We start from the raw sequence: 21,810 nt of genomic DNA on the forward strand, positions 1-21,810 counted from the left end.
TGTGGTCTGTTCAATTTCTTTTTCCAAGATAGGGTTATTTTAAGTGTTCAATTTCCTGTTCAGTTAATCTGGGCAATTTATATTTTTGTAAATATTCATTTCACTTAGATTGTCAGTTTTACTGGCGAATAATTAGACAAAATAACTCCTAATTATGTGCTTTAATTTCATATTTATTGGAAGTACATTCACCTTTCTCAGTTTTGATATTGTTAAATTTGTTTTTTTTTTTTTTAAAGCAAACTAACTAGTGGTTTATTATGTTTTATTTGCTTTTTCCCTTCATAAAACCAACTTCTAGATTTATTATTTGATTTTTAAAAAACCTTTTACTAATCTCACCTTTATTTTCAGGTGTTTAAAATTTGTCCTTTTTAGTTTGTTGATTTACTTTTTTTTCATTAATGTATGCGAAATTATTAATGCATGTCAAAACATTTCTTGAAGGACTGCTTTGACTGCATCTCACAATTTTGGCATATTGTCTTACTGTTGTTTTCTTTAATGAAATTATGGATTGTTCTATGATTTATTCTTTTACCTACTCTTTAGTTTTCTATTATTTTTTTTAAATATATTTAAAATATTTATTTAAATATTCCCCAGTTAGATTTAAAAAATTAACATTCATTTAAAAAAAGATTTAGTTTTAAATTCTTCCTCCTATTCCTTCCTCATACCTTGAGAAAGTAAGCAACATATAAACTCATGCAAAATGTATTACCATATTTACCATGTGTTCATTAATTTTTAATCTATGTTTCTATGGCCCTTTATTGAATGTAATTTTTGTCATATTATGCCATAAAAGGAGTGCATTTGATATCTGCTTTTTTTCTGGTTGTGAGGTTTTTATGTTCTAAATATATAATACATTTTTTTGTGAAGATGCTATATGCAACTGAGAAAAGGACATATTCCTTTCTATTCCCAATTTTTTTTCCTTCACAAGTCTCATATAACTTTTCTAAAAATCTATTCAACTCCTTAATTTATTTTTTAAATTTTATTTTATGCTTAGAGTTATTTAGCACCAAGAAGAGTAAATTGAGGTCCCATTAGTTTTACTATTTTCTCCTGTAACTAATTTTTTCCCTTAAAAATTTGGATGCTATGGCATTTGATTTGTGTCTTTAGTATTGATGTTACCTTTTAGAAAGATGTAATTTTCCTGCTTATCTCTTTTAATTAGGTTTATTTTTACTTTTGCTTTGTCTAAGATCACAATTGTTACCCCTGCCTTTTTTTTTTTTTTTTTTTAACTTCCATTGAAGCAGAATAGATTCTGCTCCAGCCTTTTATTTTAACCCTTGTGTGTTTCAAGTGTCTTTTGTAAACGACATATTTTTAAGATTTTGGTTTCTAATCTCTTCTGTCCATTTCTTTTTAATGAATGAATTCATCCTGTTCCCAGTTATAGTTAAGATTTCTATGTGCCTATGTGTTTTTTTTTTTTTCCCCCCTCACTTTTTATCTTGGATCTTCTCTAAAGTCTGTTTTGCTTCTGATCACTTTCTTCCTTGATCCCAGCCCCTTTGTTAATCTCTTTCCCTTTATTGCTTATCTCCTTCTCCTACTTCTCCATTGGGTAAGATAGATTTTTATATTCAATTAACTATCTACATATTCTTCCCTCTTTAAACCAATTCAAATGGAGTAAAGAGTTAGAATTTAGGGTTGGTGTTGTCCCTTCTCCCCATTCTCCTTTTTCTTGTAAAAGCTCTTCCTTGCATGCCTCTTTTATGTGAGATAATTTTCCCTGTTTTCCCTCTTTCTTGGTCTTTGACTTTTTTTTTTTTTTTTTCTTGATTATCCCAATGTAATCAACTTACTCCTGTGCCTTCTGTCTGGAGATTCTTTCCAATTGCATTAATAATAATAAAAGTTATCATCTTCCCACATAGAAAGGAAAAGACTTTAACTTTATCAAGTCCCTTAGGATTTTTTTTTTTTTTTTTATGTTTACTTTTTTGTGCTTCACTTGAGTCTTGTGTTTATGATTTTCTTTTCATCTCTGGTCTTTTCATTAGGGATGCTTGAAAGTCCTTTTTTTCTCCTGAAAGATTATACTCAGTTTTGTGGGATCACTAAATTTTTTTTAAGGACAATATATGCATACATGTTTATACTATTATCTAGCTGCACAAGAAAAATCAAATCAAAAACGGAAAAGAAACAAGAAAGAAAATGCAAGCAAACAAAAAGAGTGAGAATGCCATGTTGTGGTCCCCAACTCAGTTCCCACAGTGCTCTCCCTGGAGTGCAGATGGCTTTGTCTATCACAAGATCATTGGAACTGGCCTGAATCATCTCACTGTTGGAAAGAGCCATGTCCATCAGTATAATCTTGTTGCTGAGTACAATGATCTCCTGGTTCTGCTCATTTCATTCAACATCAGTTCATGTAAGGCCTCCCTGAAATCATCCTGCTGATCGTTTCTTAGAGAACAATGATATTCCATAATATTCATATCCTATAACTTATTCAGCCATTCTCCAAATGATCAGGGCAGCCACTCAATTTCCAGTTTCTTGCCACTATAAGAAGGGCTGCCACAACCATTTTTGCACATGTGGGTCCCTTCCCCTCCTTTAAGATTTCTTTGGGATACAGGTTGTTGCTAGGTCAAAGGGTGTGCACAATTTTATAGCCTTTTGGCCATAGTTTCAAATTGTTCTCCTGAATAGTTGAATCAGTTCACAACTCCACCAACAATGTATTAGGAAGTCACTATTCTTGGTTGTAATCCTAAATTTTTTTTAAATTACAACTCATTTTCCTTTGAGAATGAGGAAGTTTATGAAGTCAAGAATGCACAGTTATCTACTGAATTCATGTACTCAAACCCATCTCATCCAAGGGGAATAGCTTTATTGTGAGGCACATATAACCAGAGGAAAGAAGCCACAAGGCTGGCAAGAGTTCCCTGGTGGAACTTGCACTTGACAAGGAGAAAGGGTGGGGGGATCTTCCAGGCAAAATGTGCTTGTCTCTGAAAGTAATTACCTCGGGAGTTGGTGTCTATTGCTGGGCCTCCTGATTGTGTATAATAACTGTGGGATAGGGATGATCTTGCCAGTGCAAGCAATTCAACCGGGACCCACTTCCACTAAGGGTGAGACAACCAAAGCCCACTTCAGGGCTAGGTAAACGCTGTCAGTACCCCTCCCTGCTTCGGATTGTGTACAGTAACTTTCTTCTGGGCACTGGGTGGTTATTTGGGCACCTGGCCTTTTGCTTGGGGGTGGGGTCTTTTTAACCTCATCCTTAAGATGTCCAAGCCTTCTACAACTGGTTCCATAATATTTGAATTTTTTTTCTTTTTGGCTGCTTGCAACATTTTCTCCTTCACCCTAAAGTGCAGGAATTTGGAATAGTGTTCATGGGAGTTTTCATTTTAGGATCTCTTTGTGGAGATTATCAGTGGATTTTTCAGTTTCTATTTTACCCTCTGGATCTAATATATCAAGGCAATTTTCCTTAATAATTTCTTGAAATATGATGTCTAGACTCCTTTTTTTTTGCTGGTGGCTTTCATGTAGTCTAGTTAATTGTAAAGTTTTTCCCCTCTTACACGTGAGGAGACTAAGGCAGACATTAAGGGGGGCCTTGCCCAGGATCACTGAGCTTCCAACTCCAGGCCCAGGGCTCTGTCATGTTGTCACAGGGACAACTCGAGCTCCGACACTTTACTGCCATGACACAGCTCAGGGTCTGTCTGGCTATGAGGCTGAACTGCTTCTCTGAACTCTGGTTCCTGAGAGAAAATCTGAATGTTATTTGTATTTAAAGAAACATCTGAGTGCTGAGGAAACAGCCTGATACATGGGAACAAATCTATTCATTCTGCATCCTTTAATTTTTAAAAATCCTAAAGTTAGTAATTTTCAGATTGAGAATAGAAACAAGAATAAAAATGAATCCTCCAAAACTGTTTATGTATTATTTAGTTACCGCTGCAGTGAATAGACCACATAGCATTGGTGGTAGCTGTGGCCTCTAGAGGTGGGAAGAGCTGAGTTTAAATTTGGGCTCAGCTGTTGACCTGGGGCTGATTACTTCACCCTGTGTTCCTCAGTTTCCTCATCTGTAAAATGATCTAGACAAGGAAGTGGCCAACTACTGCACATCTCTGCCAAGAAAACCCAAATGGGCTCATGAAGAGTCAGACATGACTGAAATGAGCAAACAACCAAAATTAACAATAACCAACATTCTTCTTGTTTCTGGTTGCCCTTGTGAATTTTTAATTCTGAGGGTTTTTTTAGGCTTTGGAAAGAGTGTTCATTACTTACATAGTTGGAATCATGTTTTACTCTGATGCTTTTTCCAAATGTATGTATCACTTTCTGTGTCTTCTCTTGTTGCTCCTAATTTGCTTTCTGTGTCTTCTCTTGTTGCTCCTAATTCCTCACATTTGTCATTTCTTATGCCATTACATTTTTAGGGCAGAAGTTATTGAGTCAGGGTCTAGGTATTATGCAGAAGAATAGAAATATTTCGAAAATAGAAAAATTTCCTATTGAGAATAATGCTGTTGATGAATATCTTTTAGAAATGAGTCTTCTCTCCCCCCTTTCAATGTTGCTTTTGGGAATATCCTTAGGATTCAGCTCTGATAATATGGTATCCTTGGGACAAAGATTTTACTCACTTTTATGCTTCAATCTCTTATGATGCCAAATCTCCTTCTCTATCAGCAGTGGAATAGAGTATCTTTTTTTCCACTGCACACTAGGATTGAATCTTCATTGTAATGAATTGTCATCATCATTATAGTTTATTAACTTATTAATTATATATGATATAGTTTATTCCTTACCTGCCTACTATGTACTAAGTACAGTTAGTGTCTCATTTGATCCTTACAACAGCCTGAGAGGTTTGTACTATTATAACCTCCATTTTACAGTTGAGGAATCTGAAGGAGCTTAAAAGACTTGTCCAGAGTCACACTGCTACCTGTGTCTCAGTTTAGATTTGAAGGATCTCCTTTGACTCAAGGTCCAGTGATCCCTCAACCGAACCACCTAGCTGGCTAATACATGTTATTTAGTTTAGTTTTTTTTTTTTTTTTCATTTTCCTAAAAAAAAATTATTAAATATCTCAATTACATGTAATTTAAAAAAATAATTTATTTTTAAAAAATTTGATTTTTCAAATTTCCTTTGTGTAACCCCCTTTTTCCTTTTGAGAAAGCAAATGACATAGCGTTTATCTATGTGAAGTCATACGATATATTTGTATATTGCAAAAGAAACACACACATGCAAACCAAGAAAAATAAAGAAAAGATGTTTCAATTTGTACTCACATATTATTGCTTCTCTCCCTGGAGGTGGATGGCTTTATGGCAGTCACATTTTAAAAGTCGATAATCTATGCAGGATATTGGACAAAGAGCTGGAAGAGATTGAAGTCTTAGATTAAGATACACCCCTGCCCTCAAGAAGTTTGGTGTCTGGCAAGGATACAGTTACAGATAATTATAGCGCACAGTATTCTGTACAGGGACTATATTTGCCGAATGCCAAAGAAAAGAAATGGCTCATCTTAGAGAGAATCAGCCAAGAAGTCCTGTGTATTTCACACACATTCACTGTGACATTTCCCCTCGTATTTAGAAGATATTTGTCTCTAACTCTTGTTCTGCTTCTGGATGTCCTTAGCTTCCTCCTCTGACTTCATTGGATTTGTTTATTAATTTGTTAAGGCGTTTCTTTGCAAGACTTGCCTAATGACTTGTGTCTGGCTTATCCCCTTAACTTGTCCAAATTTAGCTGTTTGGGTGCAGGGCCTGTAGCTTAATTTTCCCTAGTGCTCAAAAGCCCTTGAACCCCATTATACGTTTATTTAAATGAATGAATAAATACATTAGTGATAGGAGGAGTTGAGATGTAAAGCTGAAGAAACTCAGCAAGACAGAGATTAGAGTATTCAATACAGAATTTATTAAATGGAGCGATTTACTGGGACCAGTGGATCCCAAGGCTGAACGGAACCATCGTCTCAGAAGAATCCAGCACCAATGCCAGATTCACAAGATTTTTTATAGGTTAACCAGAACAATGACATAATGGAGGAGGTACCTGGATGGGGATGACCTAATAGGGGAAGACACCTAGGATAAGGAGGGGGGGGGAGGGTACTGGAGAGGCTCCTGATATTCTAATGATGTTTAAAATGGATAAAGACCTTTATCCCATCCAACTTTTAGAGGGAATGTCTGTGGCTTAAGGTCTAAGATATAAGACCTTTATCCTACCAATGGACTTTTAGGAATAGGACCATTAGGGAAACAGGGTCAGGACATTAGAAGAGAACTGTGGCACAACAGAGAGAAGGCCAACAGGTGCCAAGCAGTAAAGTGGGCAGCTTTGGAGGAGTTCAGCTGCTGTGTAGGAAGATAATGTGTGCTAGCCCTGCCTGCATTTGAAATTAAGCATAAAATTTGGCCTAAAGCAAAATAAAAATCACTAAAGCAAAATAAATAACATCACAAAATAACAACATAAATCACTAAAGCAAAATAAAAATTGCCTCTAGTTTTGGATTATCTGTCATGATTTCTCTTTCATTGGCTGGATAGTGATTAGTTGCCTGTTATTTATTTTGCTTTAGGCCTATTCTCATTTTAACCATGATTCTTCAAATATTTGTTTCTGAAATAGCTTGCATATTTAGCGTCAGAAAAAGAGTGTGGAGCTTGAATAACAAGGTGTGGTATTAATATTTCTGAGATAAATTAAAGGATAATCTTAAATTCATCTTTTCCCATGAATGGTAAAAGCAGGTGGATTCATCCAGAGCTTTAGCTACATCTTAACCAGGTAGTAGAGATAGAAGAGTTTTCATGCAAGGTTGAACTTATTTATAACATATTTAGTTGGAAGACTGCTCTTGTCTCAGGTCAAAAATCACCATATTCTGATTTTGCCGGGCCGTATTGATTTGCTTTAGATTGTAGGATGTTAGATCTTATTTCATGACAGACTTTTCCAAATAAAGAACCCCATTTGAATGAATTGTCCTGTGTTTTTTTATTCCATCTAATTTTTTTTATTTTATTTTATTTTAGGAAACACTCCTTTACATCTTGCTGTGATGTTAGGAAATAAAGGTTAGTAAATATATATGTATATATATATATTTTTTTCCTTTTAAAATATGTTCATGGAGAATCTTAAAATTAAGTTGGGTTTTTTTTAAATGTGTGGGATGAAGTTATAGTCTTTTATACTGTCACCAGTTTTCCTCATTTACTAAAATTTGAGAATTTTACCCCCTTTCGTTTGGCAAGCCCTGTCAAGTTTAGATTATACACAAAAGCATTGTTCTTTGAGATGGCAGTGTCTTTGTTCCACCATGCCCTTGCCATGGAATTGAATAAATCAGGTTGAAATTCTTAATACTTTTGGAAAGTGTTTTTATTAATAAATTTATTTAGATTCATAATATAGGAAATGAATTTTTTCAGTGTTTAAGAATTAAGAATTATGTCACTTTGAATGCCAAGATAATTGTATTATGGCTTATTCTTTTCAGAAGACTTTAATATTTCCTTTTGACACACAGTGGGTGTGGGATGCACAGCTCAGTCTGATGACTAAGTGAGGTCACAGGTCACACTCATGCTTTCCCCCTGTGAGGAGGCTGGAATTGCTTCAGCCCTTTCCTGGTGGGTCCCCTCGCCTCCTCACAAGCTGGGGAAGTGCACATTGGAGAACATAAGCCTCCCTCAGGGTGCTCCCCTTGGCCGTAGCTTGGCAGCCCTCCCCCTCACCCCCCCAGCATGCTGTTGTCTGATGGAGCCTTCAGGACCTCAGCCTCAGGCTGGCGTGGGGGGGGGTGAGGATCCACACGGGGGGGGGGGGTCCCACAAAAAGGGGCGACCATCCTTCCTCTCAAGGGGCTCCTGCTCTAATTGGGAAGCCTATGAGTAAACGGTGTATGTGTGCAAGGGAAAGACGGGAGACACTTTAGAAAATCTATGGAGGAAAGTGCATGCCAGGAGAAGATGAGGGGGAGAAGCTCCCAGGGACGGTGGAGAGCTGGGGGACTGGCCAGGAGGGGCAGCTGAGAAGGCTTCGAGTGCCCCCGGAACGCTTGTGCCTGGTCTCGGAGGCAGGCAGGGGGTGACACGGCGGACAGTCAGTGGAGGAAAATGTACTGGACCCCGACGGGGAAGGTGGACTGTCCTGGCAGAAGGGGCTGGAGGGGAGGGGGCCGAGTGAAGGAGGGAGAGCGCGGAGGCTGCGGCCTTGTGGGGCCGGCTTCAATGGCAGCCCCCGGTTAATCTGTTGTGAGCAGAACGCGCAGGAAGAAGCGCTCTGTGGGATTTGTCTCTTGAGCGCTTTGAATCACAGGTAATTATCAAAATCTGAATTCTCGTCAGTTTTACTGCACAATTTCACCTGGCCCTGAGTCTTAGGAAGGAGTTGTTCTATGTGGCCCAGTTTTCCAGGTAGCTTAAAATGATCCAGAGAAATATTTTCGTTTCTAATTTGAATTTTCTCAGTGGAAGTTTTTCTAAAACCTGCTCTCTAGTTTCTGCCTTAAAAAGCGGAATTTTTTCCTAAGTCATCTCCTCATTTATGCTTTCTCATCATCCCATGAACCCTGTCATTGCCAGTGCAGCCAACCCAGTGCCAGGGTTGAGGGGGAGGGCACTTCTCCCTCCCTAAGGGGCCTCTGTAGACCTGCTCAGCACTTTCCTTTATTAGATAGCAATGACTTCACCTTTTCTGGGGGAGTCGGGGCAGGACCCCTTCACCTCTTTGGTCACAGAGCTCGGTCTCTCCATCCTCAGCAGCAGCAGCAGCAGCAGCAGCAGCATTTTCCCTCGACTGCTCCTTCTGGAAGCTCCTTCCTTAGCCCACCCCCAGGGAGGCTGTCCTGTCCGCTCATTGTCCTCCCCCGCCCCTGGAGCCTTCCTTCCCGGGTCTCTGCCATCCTCCTTCACAGCATGGGGTCTTTTTGACCTCTGAACCCTCGGACAGTTGGGCTCTTGTTCATCCTCCGGCCCTCGCCGGGCCCCCTGGTCATTTTTGTCTCCGTGGCTGCTCACTGGCTTAGAAGGAGTCCCTCTCTCCGTCCCCCAGAAGCCCTGACTGCCAGGCCCTTTCTGATGGAGGCCTTCACCACGCCGGCTCTCTGCCTCCCGCTGCCTGCTCTGAGGATCCTCGTGGGCACCTTCCCCGGCAGCGCCGAGGCTGGCAGGGAACTCGGTTATGGACTGTGGATCAGCCGACGTATCCAGGACCTAAAGCTGGAGAACCTTTCTGCTCCTGCGCCCTGTCGTTCCCTAGAGAAATCTCCTTGGGAGGCGCCTGTGTTGGGCCCAGCTTTACCTCCAGGCTTTTACCTGGCAGACGGCCCAGGGGCTCCCTGTCCTTCCGGCCCACACGGCCTTGTCTGGACGCTTCCCCACTCGATCTTTCTCTTTCCTTTGCCGTGATCTCCCCAAGTCTCAGCGTCTTACTGGTGAAATGGAAACAATGAAACCGGGGAGAAAGAAAGAAAGAAGGCACCTGCACTGATTCCCTTTTGGGCCACTGGGAAGAGCTGGCCTTGTGGCCCCCACAAAAATTCGCCAGCATCACTGACTGGCCTGGGAGCTGGGGTGCCCCCTGCTGCCTGAAAAGTGCCTGTGGAGAGGAGGCACTCCAGCGAGGGCAGGAGTCTCGGGCAGTGAAGCCCTTCCCTTGACGGACAAGGCCAGCGGAGTTGGGATCTTGATCTTTCTGACCTCTGGCCATCGTGACTAGACTTTTGTCCGTTGCCCCCCTTCCCCCACGGCTTCCTTTCCTTAGCCTTGTTTGAGTTAAGGGGATGAAACAGACCTCGTGACTGGTGAATCAGAACATCTAGATGAGGCTTTTCGGAAATTTTCTGTTGAATAAACACAGGATGGCCCTTATCTCAGTGAGTAGAACCTTTGCCTGTCACTGTTTACTCTTTAAACATTTTTCTAGAGTCCTGGGCCATGGCTGGGTCCTGGGTGACTTGTCGCAGGAGTAGATCAGAGAGAGGTGTTGGAATGTCGTTTACTTATTTAAAGTTATGGCCCCGGAGTCAGGAGGCCCTTGTTGGTCTCAAACAGTTACTGTTCTGAGCAGTTTGACTCCAGGCAAAAACCTTAACTCCAAGTGTCTGAAAAAAAGAGGTCACTAAAGTTAACGGATAACTGGACACACCATCTTGTGTTATCACTGTTGGGATAATAGCAAGGATCCATCTTGTTTCCCTAAAAAGGTCAGTAGTTCTAAAAGAAATTGAGTTTTCTTTAAGTAATAGAGGCACAGAAATCCATTAAAGATCATGGAGTACCGTAGGTTCCGAAGAATTAACATCATGCAAACTAGCAGAGGCCAGAAATTGGAACGGCTGCTGGGGGCTGTCGGTGTTCTGCCCTCAGCCACAACTCACATGCCAGAGCTCAGAAAAGACGGGCACCTGTGGCAGCCGGTGCCCAGCAAAGCCTCTGCTGCCGGCCCTGGCTCCTGCTCTCCGAGGACACAAGCTGAGAAGAAGGTGGCAAGGCCGAGGGGGACGGGGTGTGCCCCCCTCAGAACCGTCATCACCTCCAGTCGGATCAGTGCCGGAGTCAGACCGCCAACAGCTCTGGGGGCTTCACTGTTGCGTGGACCGCTGAGGAGGGTCAGCGGGGGCCCCGCTTGCACAGGAGGCTGGACTTTGGGGTCTGGCTGCGCGGGCCGGGAGTGGCGGCGCATTCTGGGCGGTGGCCGGCTGCCCCAGGGCTCCTTGGTTCGCAGTGTGACGTGTGATCAGTGACTGGGGCCGAGCTCTGCAGGAATGAGAGAGGGCCTCCTTGTGGCCCTGAATCGTTCTCCTCTTTGATGATGGTGGGAGTGTGGGGGGGGATGGGGGGGCTCTCCCGGGACTGCACTGTTACCTTTCCATGGCAGCCAGGCTGCGCTTCGTGCTGGTAGTGGCAGGGATGGGGGTCATGGGGTAAGAGGCGGAGAGATGCTGAGAGAGGAGACCCTCTGCCTGGTTGGGGGTCTGATGTCAGTTAAAGCCGCTCCGGCCATGGTGAGTGAGAAGCCTCAGGGTCGTCTGAGTGTGGCAGTGTGCAGGGTATGGCCCCTGTGAGGTCCCACAGTTTTGCGAGGCTCTCGTGGGGAAGCCCTCCCTAATCACCTTCTCTCTTGCAGAATGTGCCCATTTGCTTTTGGCCCACAATGCTCCAGTAAAGGTGAAAAACGCTCAGGGATGGAGCCCTCTGGCAGAAGCCATCAGCTATGGAGACAGACAGATGAGTAAGGACTGGGGGGGAAGGGCAGGCCGCCCTCATCCCAGAGCTCCCTCCCCGTAGCTGCCTCCTGCTTCGGCTTCTCTTTGCTGTCATCCTGCCCAGTCACACTCCCCTCCCGACCCCTACTGGTCCCCCTGACTTTACCAAGGGCTCAGGGTGGGGGTCCTGGCCTTCTCTCTGAAGTGACCCCGACATCATCTCTGGGCCTCGACCGTACGTGTGGCCGAGGCCTCCATGGCCGCCTCTCGGGCACATGCAGGCCCCGTCCCCCCAGACGCTTGCTAGCTTCTAACCTTGCCCCTCTCCCTCCTCAGTGGATTGGTTTTTTTTTTGTTTTTTTTTTTTTTTAATAAAACTTATTTTTTTATATGTACTTAGAATAATCAACAGATTATTCCAACAAAAGATTAGATTAACAGCTTAGATCTCAAGATGGATTGTATGACAAAGTGAACTTCTCTGACATAAGTTTTTAAAACAAGAAATAGACATTTTAAGGGAATAGTAACAAAATCACTCCCTGGTATCCTCTTCGGCACTTTTTTTTCTTTGCATTTTGCTTTGAATTTAAAAAAGCAGACTAAGAAAAGAGAAAAACAGAAAAGGAACATAAAACAAAATACAACAAAATAAGAGAATGTTGTCATGTGCTCAGCAGAAATCAGGGAGGATCCAAAATACAGAACAACGTTACCAGATCAAGAAAGATATGTAGTAGTAGAAAAATTATATTCATGAGTGTCCATCTTTTCTTTTCTTCCTTGTAAATTGTTCTTTTATTTTCTGCTGTGCATCTTTTAGACTTTATTCTTCCCCACCTTTCATCCCCTCACCCCTAAGCAAGTTCTAATTAAGAACGTTTCTATTTATGGAGAAAGACACATATACATGTCCTGCCCCCCACAAACACATGCCTATCTTCCCATCCCTGCCGACTCCTCACTTGCTTTGCTCTTACATAGCCCCCTCCCCCGGAACCCCTCCCACATCTGCTTCCTGCAGCCTTTGCCGCCCTGTCGCCCTGTTTGCCCATTCCTCCCCCCTTGTTTCTTCATAGACCTTCCATGGGACATAAGTGACGACATAGGGTTTATTCAGACGTTCAGCTCCTCCCCTCCCTGGCGTGGCTCTCAGTAGTTCAGGGCTATGTCTGGGCCACGACCCAAGTAGGCCTTTGTGGCCATAAACACGGTGGCAGAGGAAGCGTTAATGTCCTACCTGAACACCTGGTACCCGGGCTCTACTTCTGCCTATCGCTGTTAGGGAAGGACACGAGGCTTCAGGCGGCCTTAGAGAAGGGCTCACGAGGACGTGCTTTTGATTTCTTTACAGCTTTAGTTACTTTTTATCTTGGAGTTGGGTTAATTTTTTTCTCTCTTTAATTTTCTATCATTGAACATAGAATTCAGTAATAGAATGAAGAACCAGAGCTCTCCTGTAGCTTCAGTCTGACTTTGTGGATAGATAGATCCCAGGTGGCCACCAATTTACCATGAGCTCCTGGGGTTGAGGGGGCCGGGAACCATGAAGTTCGGCACTTTCTGGGTGTCGAGAGTGAGTGGAACCACGTGTCTTCCGATGTTGGGGATATCATGTTAGGGGGCATTTTTTTATTTAGCCAAGGGAAACTCAATGCAATTTAATTAACTCTTTCTCTTCTTTGATTTAGTTACAGCACTTTTAAGGAAGCTTAAGCAGCAATCCAGGGAAAGTGTTGAAGAAAAGCGACCTCGATTATTAAAAGCCCTGAAAGAGGTGAGCTATCCCGTGGCTTTCCAAAATCTTAAGTGCACCAATATTGGGTTGAAGTTCAGTCTTTTCACAGTAAATTGATTATCAGCCCATGCATGGTTCTGTCAGTTAGTGAAGACTCCAAATTATACCTTTGGGTTTGCCACCTAAAAATGTGAAGTGTTAATCGTCTCAATTCTGTCTCCTGAGACGAGGGAGGGAGAAGATGAGAGATGAGAAAGTACCATCTTGGAAGAGATGAAGCGCTCTTCCTTGGCCGGATTTTAGTCCGCCCACTTTCCTTTTTTAAAGCAGCCTCAGAAGCCCTTTTGTCCGGCTTGGGGCAGCTGACAAACTCGACGGGTCGCCATGGAAAGCAGTAGCAAGCGCCCATGTGGGCAGAGGGACCTCAATATCTCAATTCCTTTCTCATCTCTGAGAGCCTGTGTTGGAGACCCAGGGCACAGGATACCAGGACAGTCAGCTTTGAGGACCCGTAATTTTGTTTGTTAATTTAAGTCCGTCCTTGCCAGTGCAGTCTCTCCATTTGATAAATATCATTGCAAAGCTTCTTGCCATGCTGCAGATCTGCTTGTGGGCCTCTCCCCAATCGCTCCATGACCCTCAGACAGTGGGCATCCTGTCCACCGTAGGGCTCAGCCTGAAGGCCTTTCCCACTTGCTAAGATCCAGAATTCACATTTCCCTCGAATCCATGGTTGCATCACAGCATTCGATTATGACTTTAGAGGAAGATGTTTGTAATGTTTCATATTTAGAGGTTTGTTCAAATAATGATTAAGTTAATGTTCTTTTATTGTATTTGTTACACTTTAGAATCTAGACTTAGATTTGATCAAAATGGTTGTATATGACTAAAAACTTAATTTTTTAGGTTACTTTTCCTTAGATGTGATAAAATAACATCTCAAATTTGTCTTTTTTTTTTTTTTATAGATTCTTTGTTTTTGTTTTCTTGAAATATGGGGATAGAGAAATAGTTTTAAAAATCAATAATTGATTTATAGAAAATCTGAGCTTCATAATGGCCTACTATGTAAATTATGATGTCTCAGATATGAAGAATGTTTCAAACATTTCTGTTAAGTTAGTAAGATTGCTAAGATGCAGTGGTGATGAATTCATCTAAGCTCTGCTTTGGCAGCTGGTTCACTTTATGTAACTAAAGCTAAAGAATTAGGTCATTCTTTAGGTAGAATATTTTACTTGTAATAGAATTGTGACATCAGTTTCATAAACAAGTCTTCCAAATAATGGCATGAGCATTTTAAAAATTTTATTAATACATTTGCTATTCACATGTCTTTTATCTGTATTACTTTTCATATCAATTTCTCTTATCTTTTTTGTTGATTGTCACGTGTGTAATCATAGGACAAAACTATAAAGTTTTCTATTTGGGAATCCCAAATACATTAAGCACTTAGAGCTAAAACAGGGATAATAAGGTCAGATTGGGCTTGAGTTGCTAGAGTGTTGTTGTCAAAGAGAACCAAAGAATCATTACATTATATATGAGGATCTCTGTGGTCATTTATTGATTTAGAAAACCACATATTAACGTTGTTGTCTCTGTTCTGTTTTATTTTTATTTATTTTAATAACCATTTTCCAGTTACATTTTACTGGAGAATTGCCCACTGCTGCATGGGTATATTTGACAGCTGTGCTCTAGAGCTTTGGTCTTTGCAAAGTTTTAAGCTGGAGATTAATTTTTTTTTCCTAATTTATGGAGATACTAACCATGAATTGGAAAGGGACATTTAAGAAAAAAAAGCTTTTGGCTATTTGCATTTTTAAAGGTAATTACTTAGCTGTAGGGGCAGCAAGGCAGAGTGGCCAATGTATTGTTGGGCTTGGAGGCAGGAAGGCACAGGTTCAATCTTTGATAGAAATTACTCTCCAGGACTTAATGAATAAGGCATACTTGGATAGCTACTTGGATTAGTGAAGCAACTCTCCAGTCTTAGCTCAGCTATATAGTTACATCCTTTACATATTCCTGCATATATTTGCATAGATTTGATCTAAAAGTTTCTTCATTTGCATTTGGATAATTCTTCTTAATTTGTAAATTTAAATTTCTTGAATTTTGTCCTCTTGCTGTATGCTTTTCATTGCTTTATGGAAAGGGTCTGTGTTTCTGCCCTCAATGAAAAGGAAGGCTGCTCCTGTTCAACAAGGGGCCTCGGCCGGACTTCTGCAACTGCCCTGACCAGCCCCAAAGGGGCTCCTTCCCTCTGACACCAGGGGCCACCCAGGCTCCCTTTTAAGAGCCCCTGGCAGGCCGGCCCATCCCCTTTAGATCAGGTCGTTTTTGAAGGTCTAACTGTTCTCTGTAACTTCTTCCCATCACTTCCACTTGTGCCCCCTGGGGCCTGGATCCGCTCCCTGATGGCGGCTCTGCTCTTCTCTTGGCTGTCCTCCTGGACCCTTTGCTATTCTCATGAATCCCCGACACTTCAGGCTAGCCTCGGACTCAGGAGCTGTTTCAGGACTCTGATCCCAGCTGAGCAGAGCTCCATGAAATGGTTGATTGCGCGTTCCGGGGAGCTGCGCTCACTTTTGTGGAGCCTCGTCGGGCATTTGATTTTTGGCTGCAGCATCTTATGGTGAACCCCCAACTGGGAGCTCATTTCTAAGCCATTGAAACACTCACCTTTTTTTTCCAGAGTACTGTCCTCTAATCACATCTCCTTGAATTATATGCACTTTTGAAGCTGATCTTTTTTTTTTTTTTTGGTACTAAAATATATTACATTTATTCCTTTTAAATTCTATATTACTGGATTTCGTCCGATCCTTTAGTCTTTTGACATTGTTCTGAATGCTCATTCTGGCCTCCAGTGGCAGATTTTACGAGTTATGCCTTCATCCAAGTCATTGATAACAATTTTAAATAGCACCAGGTCGAGAACAAGGCCGATGTATTCCATTGAAGTCTTCCTGCAGTCGTGATATTGAGTCAGTAGCAAGTGTGTTTGACAGCTTTGAGTTCCTTTCTTTATGGAAATAAGGTTAGACCAGTATGACCTGTTCTAGAAAGAGCTGGCTAATGACTTTCTTTCTAGGTGCTAGCCAGACCTCTCTAGTTTTTTGCCCCAGGTTTTTTTAGGACTTGGTATCATTATAATCATTGATGTTTTATATTGTTCTCTCATTTATTTATTTTTGAATAGAGGCCTTTCAGACAGTGACTCTGCAGTTCTCTGCCAGTTCTTTGAGGATTTCAGGATGGAAATCACTTGGCTCTGAGAACTCAGGCTCACCCCAGTATTCTTAGAATTATCTTGGGAGCACCCTGATCATTTTTATTTTGAAGACAAAACAGCAGAATAAGAGATGGAGACCAATCTGCTCTCCCCATTCCTGTCATCCAGCCTCCCAGGCCAAGGGCTCCCTTTTTCTCCCATCATGTCTTTAAAAACACAACCCTCTTATTGGACCGAGCTTCTCGTCTCCAGCCCGCTCATTCTGAGCTTCAGCATTCTGGATACATTCTTAGAGTCATCATGCTTCATGGGGTCCAGTCCTTTTTTAAAAATCTAAGAAGACTGATAAGTTCCCTGAGCGCTTCATCGGTCTCTTCAGAAAGATTCTGTTTTTTCTTCACTGGATGTTCCCCTGGTTCTCTTCAGAGCTTTTTCTTGTGCATCTTTTATCCCTCCTCTGATTGGATTCCTGTCTTTCCTCTGAGCGCTGTGGACCGCCCTTCTTCAAGAGCTAGGTGCCCATCACACTGTGCTCCCTTTCTTTTCTCAGAATCTCTTTAGGGACTTAGTCTCCTGACCCCATCTCTGATGGCCCTCTAATAGCACGTCTTCATGGACATTGAAGGGAATTTTAAAACTCTAGTTTGGGTTTCACCACTTTGGAGGGACTTCAGAGGCCTCTCATCTCCCCTGCCTCCCAACAAGGCCTCTCCGGGACGCAGGGTAACTGGCTGTTGCTTGGAGGGGCCGTGGACCTATGGGGGTCCCTGACCTCTTGAGGACCAGCTCCCACCTTGTTCTCTTTTACCATAGACTTCCCCTTCACATGCTTTCATCTCAAGGCTCCCTCATCAATTTTCTGGTCCTTTCCTTTCCTTGGGAATCTTTTCAGACTGGCAGGATGCTTCCCAAAGTGTAGCTTTGAAACAGAATTTAACATTTGGATTTTCCTCTTTATTAATTTTACATAAAATTTTTTCTAATGAATATTCATACACTTATGAAAATTTCAAGAGTTTTTGGTTTTTGTGTCAGGTTTTTTTTTTTTTTTTGTATCATTGTTGTAAGCTGGTAATACTGATGAAAAATGACATCAATAAGAAAAGTTCCATTACTCTAATTTCAGTTCTTTTTCATATTTAATTAAAATGTTTCTATAAAACTTTATTGGACAATATATGAAAGAAAAATTTTCTATTGCATTACAACTTTTAAAGCTGGCCCATTTATGTTTTCCTAGTTCCTAAATATTTGAGATTTATTCTGATTTTACTACTCATTCCTCTCCAATTAAGCAAAAATAAAGGTTAATATGAAGTAACTTTTAAGAGCTATTAAATGATGTACTTTTAGTAACTATTAATATTTCATTTCTCAGCTAGGTGACTTTTATCTAGAGCTTCACTGGGATTTTCAAAGCTGGGGTAAGAAGTATGCTATATTTTACTTTTAAAGTAGTTACTGATGCAGACTTGCAAGTACAAATGTGATTTTTCAAAAGAATTTATCACCATAACAAATATGACACTTGCATGAAGTTCTATTGAGTGATTTCCATCATAATTTAGTATTTTGCATGTGAATGGTTTTTAAAACCTTATTGGTATTATTCATTATCCAACTTGAATAGTCAATTCCATTATTCTCTGAAAAGTTGAGTTGCCCTCTTTCTAGACACCAACTGAACAGAGAAATTCTAATAATTTTACTAATGTAAGGCAAACTGGTGGGGGAGATGGCAAAGGATTTCTTGGATTATATTATTTACAAGAGTTTGAAGTATGTTTGAGTTGTTAGAATGTGAAAAAGAACTTGGTTACCATGATTTGACAGTATACATTATTTTCATCCTTTGACCATTCACCTCTTGCATCCTTTATTGCTGATTTCTTTTCTGTCTCACATTCAGCTTATTAATAGACTGACTAATGGAGTCCTAAAAGACTTTCATGTTTATAAGTTGTTGTCCTAAAAGACCTTCATGTTTATAAGATGCTCTCTATTTGTATTTTTGCAACATCAAGATTAATCGCTTCTCATTTTAAAGATGAGGAAACAAATTCAGACTAAGCTTTTGTAATCAACGTAGTCTGATCTCATTGATAATACTATCTGGTATAGTTTTTCATTACTTTATAGTTCATCATTTTAAAGAATGAGGGGAAAAAGACTTTTCTATAGTAATTGTGAAACAAATTTAGTCTATAGAGTATGTATAGTAGGTACTCTGCTTCATTTTCAATCATGAAACATTTTCATATATACTCTAGAATAAACTCATAACCCTTTATTAATAAATGATCCATTTCACTTGGGGAAAATGTTGTTGCTGAGTTGTACTTTTCTTTTCCTAATCCATGCAGTCCTAAATTACAGATGCACTTTAATGTGCTGTCTGAGAAGCATTGTTGAATGAACAATATTGAATATTGTATCAGGTGAATTGAAAGATGTGAAAACCATTTAACATGTGTGGGAATGCCTGTCATCTAGGAGAGGGGGTAGAGGGAAGAGGGGAAAATTCGGAAAAGAAGGGAGTACAAGGGATAATGTTGTAAAAAAAATTACCCATGCATATGTACTGTCAAAAATATATATATAATTATAAAATTAATTTTAAAAAAAGAAAGATGTGAAAACATCTATATGTTGACCACAAAATAATTACAAAAATAAATACAGTTGATAGAGGTATACAGAAATATGAGACTTAGGGCCTGCTTCCCTATATTGAATCTGGTTCCCACAGATGTGTGTGCAATCTGCTGATATGCCCAGAATCAGATATATAAAATCTTAAGGGCTATTCAGAACCAAAGGAAACATTGTAGATATTGCTATGGATAGATAGTATATTTAAGCTTGTGGAGTTGGCTTTGAGTTGAGCTCCTCAGCAGGGAGGAAGAGAGAGAGAATAAAATATTTTATTATGATCCTTTTCCTCCCTGATTGAAATGTAATGAAATAAACAGCATTAGAAGAACACAAGACGGACACTGTCCTCCCAGTCTCGAGTCGCTTCCCCGGCCTCCTTAGCTGGCGGAGCTTCCCACTTGCTCAACATGGGGGCACCTGGCAGAGAACAGAAGCTTTGTTTTCCCTCCTTGTAGTGGAGTGGGTGGGGAGCAGGGCAGGATGCTATTGGGGGGGCTGGGAAGCAGGGTGCCTGGAGGGGAAATGCCTCTTTTCAGCTGTTATTCCAAAGGAGTTAGTTAACTGGAGGAGGCGAAAGTATTCCCAGGGCCTTGGACCCCAGACCCAGCAGTAGTATTATAGGCAACTCCTGTCTTGCACATGAACAGACATCCGGAAATTTTTTGCCGAAAAGTGTTGGCTCTAGGAACAACTTCCTCTTTCTTCTTCCATCCTTTGGAAACTTCTTTTTTTCCTCTCTTTCCTTCCAGTCCTTCTTCCCTTCCTTATAAACATGGCTTAAACCCGGGGTTGGGTCATGGTAGGCTCAGGTTAGAACTCAGAGCTCATTTTCGTAGAGAAAGGTCATCCCCTGGGTTTGAGAATGCTGTTTTGTGGAATCCCATTTTTAACTTCAAAACAAATTAGCTTTAAACATCTCTTTTAGCAGTAATTATAACACCTTCATAGAAGTCGTGCAATTTGTCCATTGCTGTTTTTTAGCCTTGCATTAGTGTTTATGAGGTTTCTCAATGCATTAATTATTTAATCTTTTCTATTACAATTGTAGTGCCTTTACTTTCCCGAATTCTGCCTTCCGATGCATGTAAAATATACAAGCAAGGTATCAATATCAGGTAAGCTGATTGGCTGTTTTTTGTTACTGAGGTATGGAAAACTATCGTGTTTCTGAATGCTTTGCTGCACCCAAAGTTTACTTCTCTTGTCCTTTTCTCTTGTAACACAGTGCGGGGGGGACTTGGGGGTCATGTCTGGGGAGAAGATAAAGATAGTGTCTAATGGAATGTGACTTTACTGACATTTTACTTAGTTTAATTTGAATTGAATTAATTGAATTGGCTCAGAAATGGAGGAATGGGATAGCTATCCTTTTACAAATTGTGCTACATAAATTGTATCACTGTTTGTTAACATGGAATCATTTATTTCATAAAGTTTATAAATTCAAAATATAGTATGCTTTAAGAATTCTCTTGAAATAATGTTTTTGCCTGTGGATGACTTCTAAAGGTAATAGAGGATTACTGTCTTTTAGCATGATTTTGTCCCTGAATATATTTAAAATAAATTTAACTTCTAATAGTCTAAGGAAAGGGTTCTTCTCTTAAAGAAAACATTTGCTGTTTTGAATGACATTGAACAGAGACCATCAGAATTGGGTCCCCTGGCACAGGTTGGCACAAACCCCGGGAAGGCTGGAGTTGGCCTTTGGGCCTCAGGCAGAGTGGCTTGGGGATTGGACGAATCACTTAGCTGCTCTCTGCCTCAATTTCTCCATCTCCAAATGGGGGAGAAATGAATATCCCTTTCTCTCACAGGATTGTTGTGGGGATCAATGAGATGCAATTTATGGGAAACGTTTGCCCCACAGGGCTCGGTGAGTGCCCGCTCTCGGCTGGCAGCTCTTGCTTTGCCCAGGGGGCGCTTTACCCTCCCCACGCGCTTGGCTCACAGCATCTTTATGCAGAGTGTACACATAGTAATTACGGCTGTACCGTGATGACCAATAGAGCCATGAAGCAGAAGGGGACGTTAAGGAGAAAGTGGGCACAGCATGGTGCCAGCCTGCTGCTGCCCTTTCCCACCCTCTGTGCCCAGCGCCCTCCGGGTCTTTGAGGATGCACAGGGACTCCCTTTCAGCAGTTACCCTCAGCTGGTCTTTGAACTTTGCCTGGGATCCATCTGAACTTTACTTTGGGTCCATTTTTTCCAGCACACAAAAATCCACTTGTGCAGTGCGGCGCTGGGGCCCGCTGTGGGGTCTTCTGTGGGCAGCGGCCGCCCGGCCCCTCCTCCGGCAGATCCCCGCTTCATTCTCGCTCTCTCGGGTGTCTGGTGCTGATTGTCCCCTCTTGTGTTCCCTTCTTGGAGCTTGTTGCCCAGCTCTCCTCATACATATTAGGGAGACATCTTCCCAAGCCTTTCAGAACTCTTTAGGGAAAGTCTTATTTGCATAATGCAAATTGAGGTAAAGCAGGAGCTATTTTATATTCTCAGAGCACTGAATTGTGGCCTGGAATTCCAAGTTTCCCAAAGGGCGACCAGTGAAATGGCCCTGCATCAATAGGCAGTGATCAGGAGGGTGAGGAAGAACGGGGGCTTGGTTTTTAGGTGTTTAATCAAATATTGGAAGGGAAATCCTTACATTTCCTTGGTAAAATGACTCCATGAGAGAATTCAAAACTCATTTTGGTGCCAAATAGAAGCAAAAAATCTTCTGAAACTGGGAGGAAACCAGGGAGCTGGGAGCGGCACGAGGCACTCAGGGAAGCTTCCGGGGGCCGCGGCGGGTGAGATGCATTTGGAGGACGGCGTCCCGGTCTCTCGTCCTTCCCTCACACAGAGAACTTTTCCCCGAGGGTTGGTTTAGGATAAACCCCTGAGAATAAGGTCACACACTGGATCCCGGAGGA

At 41.5% G+C, this 21,810-nt stretch overlaps 1 protein-coding gene across 1 annotated transcript in view; it reads left to right on the forward strand.

Moving 5' to 3' along the window:
* ANKRD13C (ankyrin repeat domain 13C) overlaps positions 1–21,810 on the forward strand; it is a 44,354-nt gene that overhangs the window by 13,828 nt on the left and 8,716 nt on the right. Inside the window, exons 2-6 of the mRNA XM_074265647.1 lie at positions 7,081–7,122; positions 11,180–11,284; positions 12,950–13,035; positions 17,622–17,667; positions 19,947–20,013. Coding sequence (XP_074121748.1) covers positions 7,081–7,122; positions 11,180–11,284; positions 12,950–13,035; positions 17,622–17,667; positions 19,947–20,013 — 346 coding nt within the window. The remainder of the gene's footprint in view (positions 1–7,080; positions 7,123–11,179; positions 11,285–12,949; positions 13,036–17,621; positions 17,668–19,946; positions 20,014–21,810) is intronic.

The sequence above is a fragment of the Sminthopsis crassicaudata genome, chromosome 4 (genome assembly GCF_048593235.1).
Source record: "Sminthopsis crassicaudata isolate SCR6 chromosome 4, ASM4859323v1, whole genome shotgun sequence".
Lineage (NCBI taxonomy): Eukaryota > Metazoa > Chordata > Mammalia > Dasyuromorphia > Dasyuridae > Sminthopsis > Sminthopsis crassicaudata.